This window comes from Brachyhypopomus gauderio, chromosome 15 (genome assembly GCF_052324685.1).
Source record: "Brachyhypopomus gauderio isolate BG-103 chromosome 15, BGAUD_0.2, whole genome shotgun sequence".
NCBI classification, from domain to species: Eukaryota; Metazoa; Chordata; class Actinopteri; order Gymnotiformes; family Hypopomidae; genus Brachyhypopomus; species Brachyhypopomus gauderio.
In genome coordinates this window covers 9,669,309-9,676,513 of record NC_135225.1, presented here as the reverse complement: position 1 = coordinate 9,676,513, position 7,205 = coordinate 9,669,309, and the positions used below count along the sequence as shown (strand labels likewise).

The 7,205-nt window shown below is 41.8% G+C and overlaps 1 protein-coding gene across 1 annotated transcript in view; it reads left to right on the top strand.

Annotated features, from left to right (window-relative positions):
- Positions 1–1,766: 1,766 nt before the first annotated feature.
- The window catches only part of dntt (deoxynucleotidyltransferase, terminal), an 81,309-nt gene continuing 75,870 nt past the window's right edge, over positions 1,767–7,205 (top strand). Inside the window, exon 1 of the mRNA XM_076975401.1 lies at positions 1,767–3,819. Coding sequence (XP_076831516.1) covers positions 3,626–3,819 — 194 coding nt within the window. The 5' untranslated portion in view covers positions 1,767–3,625. The remainder of the gene's footprint in view (positions 3,820–7,205) is intronic.

Here is a 7,205-nt window from a genome sequence, read left to right as displayed (position 1 = left end):
AAATATCTGTAGAAACTGTCCACATACAATGTGAATAGGCATTAGTTATCCTGGTTACCTGCCTTGTAGTATGACCAAGCTTGAAGGCTTTTGAAGGTTTTGCTTAGTGTATTTCTGTGGCATTGAAATCAAAATTGGATACATAGCCATACATTTCAGGAAACCCTGACCCTGGGAAGTCTTAACTGCCTATGATTTAAGCTGATTAAGGTAGCTGATTACGATAATTGCTTGTTTCATTCCTGACCCCCTCCCCCCGAAAAGCAGCCATGTTGTGTTTGCCACTCAGAGTATTTTGCCACTCCAGGGGTTTTTTCCATTTTTTCTGATGGAAACTTGATGGTAATACATTGATGCAACAGTGCTCCATCTAATACAGCAGTGGCCAAAATAGAACCAATGAATGATTGCATATAATGTAGTTATCCGACTGCAGGCGCACCAAATATGAGAGGCTCTGGTGTCACGCATTTTGGTGTATCATATTTTGGTTGCCGTAACACCGGATCGTTTTCTGGTAGGATCCAGCCCAAACTTAAGCAGTGGGGATGGTGGACCACAGGACATGTGAACATAGCAGTTAAAGTGTGTTAAAGTTTATTTTTAAAAGTTGCTGCCATCTCTAGAATTCATATATGCATTTACATATTCACATTTGCATTTGCACTCATCTAGAGTGACTTGCTGTGCTTTGTTGCCGCCATAGCACTTGTCCCCATGCTAGTAAAGCTGTGTCAGAGTGCTAAGCATACCATTAGTCTGGAGCCCTGTAGGGGGAGGAGTTAGTGTAGGACAGTACACACAATGCAGTTTAATATTATGTAAAAAGTTCATGTTTAAAGATGGTAGAAGCCCCTTTTAAAAAGATTGGTTTTCAGTGTGTGTATGGAAACAACCACAGATTCAGCTTTATGGACAGGATGTTCCTCACACTACCTCGGTGCCAGTACATAGAAGGGTCTTGTGGCTTTTCATTCTTCTTATCTGGGGAGAGGTGGATCATGTTGAGCTGTACTTGACCAGCGATTTCGGATAGACTTGGGCTAGTCCCTGTTTGCCTTAGCAGGCAAGGATAAAGGTGTTTAGTCTCATTCTGAAAGCTACAAGAAGACAGTGAAGGGAAAGCAGTGATGTAGAATAACTTGAGAAGATTCATGTGAATGTGATGTAGCTGCATTCTTAATTACCAGCAAGGACCTAGTGGTGTATACAGGGAGCACAGTGAGTAGCAGTGGTCTTGTCATGAGATGGCTTCGGAAAGAAATACCTGAATCCTTCTGATGTTGTAGTACATTTGTACAGAAGAAGCATCTGATGCATATGATAGCTGGTTGTCCAAGACCACACCCAAGATTTGTTCATTTCCAGATGGCATGATGTGGTAGATTTTTAAGGACATAACAAGATTATGGTGTGGGCAAGTATCTCCACGAATATGGAACAGCTCTGCTTTCCTGAGATTCAGCTTTAGGTGATGGGCTGCCATCCACGATGAGTTGTCAGCTAGATGCTGAGATCCGAGATGAGATGTTAATGTTTGAGGGTTGGAAGCAGAGGATAAGTTGAGTGTCTTCAGCATGACTGTGGTAGAAGAAGGTATGTGAGCACATTACCTCCCAGACAGACCAGGAATCTAAAAGAGTGTCAATAAAAACAAACAAAAAAGTAAATAAATGCAAACAAATAAACAAAATACACTTTTAAAAGGAACAAAGGAACATAGAAGCCTTTGGAATGATAAGTACAAGTTCAATCACGTTGAATACATTAGACAGAACAAATTAGATAAGGTATACTAGAGATAAAAAGACTTTTATTGTCATTATACTCACATACAACAAAGTTTAATCGAGATACTAGCATGTCATATATTTTAACAAAACTAATGAACTTATTCCACCTTTGAGAGCGGAGGTTAACCTTAAAGTTGATGTGTTTGTGTGATGGAGCCTTTGTTCTGAACTGCAGGTGTAGAGGGGCTGGCCATTTGTCAGACAGCCTGGGTTTTGTTGGATGTTAGCCAAACCAGCACAACGGATGAGGGATTGGGAGGAAGTGGGCAAACAATTGCACAAAACCAACAGCGTGGCACCAGTTAACCTCTCAGCATCAAGCTAATGAGAGTCTTAGCATCATTGTTTCAGACAAACACGCATATATACACACAGAATGATGAAGGTCTCCGCTGCTCATCACGGTCAACTCTTTTTCGAGACTAAGCAAAAGTGACCTACACTGATCCAATGTTCTTTAAAAAAATTCTCCAGACCAATTACAGCCTTCACCAGCTCTATGCTTCAGGCTTCTTTATCACAAGTGTGTCTAGAGTTCTATCAAAGCACTTCCAGTGCCTATCAATAGTCTATTAACTGTTAATCTGTGTTTTATAATTCTGGTCCTGAAGTAACCTTGCAATGCACATTTTACTGCTTTTGCTGCTCCAACAAAAGAACATTATCTGAGTTGTGCCAGGTGGAAGCAAAGAAAAGATTAGAATACGCAGCGCAGCTGTATGCCAGGTACAGACCACTGGTTTAAGTGAGGGCCTTAAGTAAGTCAACAAGCTTGCTAAAATACACTGTTACTTAAACATGTGTTCACTCTCACATTTTTTTAAATGTTTGTTAAGATTATGGGCAAAGAAAGGAGAGAGGGAAAGAAAGGGAAGAAAATGGAGGAGGTGAAGAAGTGTCCAAAAATGAATGTCAAAGAAAAGTGAAAACTGTAAAACTGAAGCCATGAGCGGGGGGGGTACAGGAAGGCCCTGGCCGACAATCCTTACATATGTTGCTTTGTGGCTGTTGAGTAGCTAATGAAGCCTCCGTCTTCACTGACACACTCATTAAGTGGCTGGAGCAGATGGGCGGCTAGCAGGAACAGGATGGTGTGCTGGGCTGCGTGCGGGCGCCGTGTGTGTGGAAGCTGCTGGACATCACTGGACAGCTGCGGTGGTCCATAATGGTGATGAGTTACCCTCAACCCCCTGGAGAAACATGGATGGAACAAGGACTCTGATGAGCCCTCGCTGATCAGCCTTTATCCCAGACAGCTGTGGAGGAAAGGAGTCGCTGTTTCACATTCACTGTTCAGGTTTTTCTTTCGATTTTATATTTTAGCTTATGGTCTGCTATACTGTCTATACTGTTGTTGTGTTGCAGCATGGGTCAGAATTAAGGCATCCTATTCCAATGTGTATGTAGTATGTGAAGGAATAATGGCTATATCCTAAATCATCTTCTTTTGAAGATGGACTGTATGGAGAAATGAAAAATAACCTGTTGTAGTTTAGTAATGTGATTACCTTTACATGATGATTTTGTTTCCCCCACTTGACAGTCTCTTATATTTTCTCATGAATATTATATGGACTCCATTCATCATTATTGTGGTTTTTATATGAGTACAAAATCTAAAAACACCTGCTGTTAGTCTTTCTTCCTCTGCGCCAAGTAACAAACACACACTCCGCCACTCCAACTGCCAATGTTCAAAGAAAAATAAGACACCATTACAGGAGAGGAGACTTCTTTGAGTGTATTGTTGACAAAGCACAACCACAATCACATTATCATCAACTGACGGTCCTGGAGCATTGCATGCTGCTAACAGGCAAAGTTGTGCAGAGATGCTGCAGTCACCCTCATTGACTCTTTTAAGGAAAAGGCGGCGGGAAGAAGTGACCTCAACTCGTCCTCAACAGGAAATGAAATTTAGGGACGTGACCATGTATTTGGTGGAGAGGAGGATGGGAAAGAGCAGAAAGACCTTCCTGACTGATCTGGCCAGGTCAAAGGGCTTCTGTGTGGATGACACCTTAAGGTACGTTGCTTGCAAACCGCTACATTTATAAAGCTTTTTATTTATACATTTATACATCAGTTTTAGCCAAATATCACAAGTTTCCTACCTACAAAATGTTGATTCGTTACAGATTTGGCTTAAATTGACATATATCCAAAGCACATCATTCTTGGTCAGTCCAAGATGCGGCAATTTTTATGCAAATCATAATAACAGTGTGAAGATATTGTGCCTGCTTTTTAGTAACATAGAAATTATGACAGCATAATAATATAGAATACAAAAATCTGTCATTCTCTGAGAGTTGGGGTATAACTAACTGCTACAATCAATGAGTAGTTGCTTTAGAAAATGACCCTTATGGGCACTGCAAACTAAGAACATTTGCACATCAATTGTAACATGTCATAACATCTAATTTCAATCTTTTTTACATTTTGATTGCAATTCAAGTAGCTTGTCAGAAGAGAACATGATCTGTCAAGGTCAAAGTGATCACTCATTAATGTCAGCCTTGCCAAACAAAAAAAGGCTGTTCCAACTCTCCTCCATTTTGAAGCTCTGTTATCTGGGTTTTCACATGCCTTAGCATGGTAACTGGCATGTCTAGCCATGGTTGGTCTGCCTGGCCCAGTTGGCGCTAAGAGCCAAATCCACGCAGCTGGCCGTGGACAGCAGTGGGAGTTGTTCTGGGGAGGCTGGTATAACTGCAGCCAGTGGCTCGCTGTGGGCCAGGGTGCTGTGCACAGCTGAGGGATGGCACCATTCCCAGAAATGCAGCTTGAACCCATGCGTCCTCCTGGGTTCCACAACACCCGGTAAGCTGTTGTCTGAAGCCAACCGCAGGAAACAGGCCCAAGGGTCACAAACTGACATTTTACAAACCGGTGAGGATTAGAATAGCAGTGGTAACTTGACAATACACTGGCTAATTTAAAATCCCACTGCTACAAATAAAAGACAAAAAAACTACACTCAAGTGCATGTCTCTATGAGCCCTATTAGAAACATAACTAAAGATAATCCAATTTAATGTTTACTGATGGTATGCAGTATTCTCTTAACATTAGTATGGATTCTACCTTAAATCTTTCTCCAGTATATTATTGAGGGTGTAGTCCATAAGATGGGGTGTTGTCTAATAACTAACCCTATTTAACAAGCATTGAACCCCTGTGGATAGGACACTACAGCATTAGTATTAGTACAATAACTTTGTGCAATGTTTTTGTTGGGTAGCTGGGTGTCTAAGTGTGTCACAACTAGACACCATATAATATTGGAAGCTCCATTCTCTGTGACCCTTTTTGTGTCTCTCTGCCTCTGTCACCGCCCACCCCATATAACACTTTCAAATAACACATTGCCCTAAGTGTGAAGGTGACTCATGTGAGCAGTTAGAGTGAACTGATGTGTTCAACTGATCCACAGGTGTGGGCTGAATCAGAAGTTCACTCCTGCACCAAGGCTGTCATCTCTCTGATATTTCCATCTCAAAGCTGGATCAGCTGATGCTGATTTCATGCAGAATTCATGAAGCATAAATGATATCAGTCTTTTTTCCCACTGTAGTTTTCTCTATTGTAGTTTTCTCTATTTCCCAACCTCCCTCTTTCTTCCTAAAAAATCTGAATTTCTTTTCTTTTCTTCTTTCTTCATTTTATGTCCATCTGAAGGTACTTTGGTAAGCTCAATGGACCGAACCTCTATTCTTGACTGTACTGCTTATAATTCCATGAGAACTGGTTCAGTAAATTCTCATTTTAAACTTTTTGCAGATGTGATGTGGAGGAAGGCCCGATCTTATGTGATTACAGCCCTTTTGGACCGCAAAAATTGTGGTCCAATCTAATTGCTTCTGATAGGATCACAGAAGATTGATGTCTAATCTGTAGACACTGGAACACTGAGCAAGTGACCGGATTGGAGGGCTGATCTGTAATATGGCTTAGAGTAGGACAGTGGTGAGAAGTTACAAAACTGTAGGTGTACTGACTCATTTATACCCTCTAGCATGCTGCTGGTGCTTGGTACTTTCCTGACAGCTCAGCTGGAGTTTACACTTTTGAGTCTGTGGAGCGTTTAGCATGATAATAAAATTACTGTGCTTACACAACCTAATAAGAACATGTGTTTTGTAAAGGTTGGTGTCACGTCTGGCTCCGCCCCCCCCCCCCCCCCCTACTAGCTGTCACTCTCTGTCGTCCTGTTCCGTGTGTCAGTGTTTTTCCCCTGCCTGTTTGTCCCGCCTTCATTTGTAACCCTGCCCCTTGATTAACATTCCCACCTGTGTCTTGTTTGAGTTCATGCTTGTTCTGTGTATCTAATCCCCGTAGTGTCATATTGTCAGTGTCTGTCGTTGCGTTGTGGTACGTGTTTCATTGCCTCTGATTTCCCAGTTCATGTAATACGTTCTGTTCATATCCTAGATTTATGCTTTTTGGTTTTTTCCGAATTTTCCCACAGTATCGTGTTATGTTGTTTCCCTTGGTTCTGTCAGTTAATCCAGTTCGTCTGTTCTCCGTCTGCGTTGTACTCATTGTTATTGAAATATATAGAAGCCATGTGTGTCTGTCGTCACAAGTTAGTATATCTGTTCCTAGTTGTTTCTTTCTTAGTTCGCCTTGTCTCTGTTAGCCCCAGTATAGTGTAGGTTTCCCTATACCTGTCTTTTTCAGTGTGTTCAGTTGTTTGTTTAGTTTAAGTAATAAACCTGATCAGTTCCTGCACTTGCGTCCCACCTTCAGTGATTACAATGTAAGTCATTTGTTATGATCACATAGCCATTAATGTCTAGCTGGATATACTGAGGAGAAGTTAGGGCCTACACTGTGCCTTTAAAGACCATTGGAATATAAAGTCATTATATTTCCAATGGTCTTTAAAGGCACAGTATATGCCCTAACCACTTCTCCACATCTATTCCATCTATTCCATCTGAATGAGATGTAGTTCCATTGCACATGTAAAAAGGTGCCAGTCTTTCTGAGCTGAATGCAGAACTGTAGGCAGAATTCAGGATATGGCATTGTATTCAATGAGAAAAGCCTTTGTTTCATGTAGTTCCCCACTTTGTACGGTTCAATAGAGAGTGAAAGAAACTTCTCTGTGGAGAATTAGACTCGGCTGTGATTTATTGGGTACCATCTCCTGAACACACACACACACACACACACACACACACACACACACACACACACACACACACACACACACACACACGGACACACTCTCCCCCCTCTCCTCCCACTTGGGGGCTGCAGGGGTTTGGTCAGCCCTGCTGTTCTTCCTCTGAGGGAGTTTACTTGCGGAGCCATTCAGTGGGGGCGATCATGCATGGGTGACTGCTCTTACCAGCACTGTAATTAAGCAAAACAACAAATGCAATTGTGGCTGTCACACTA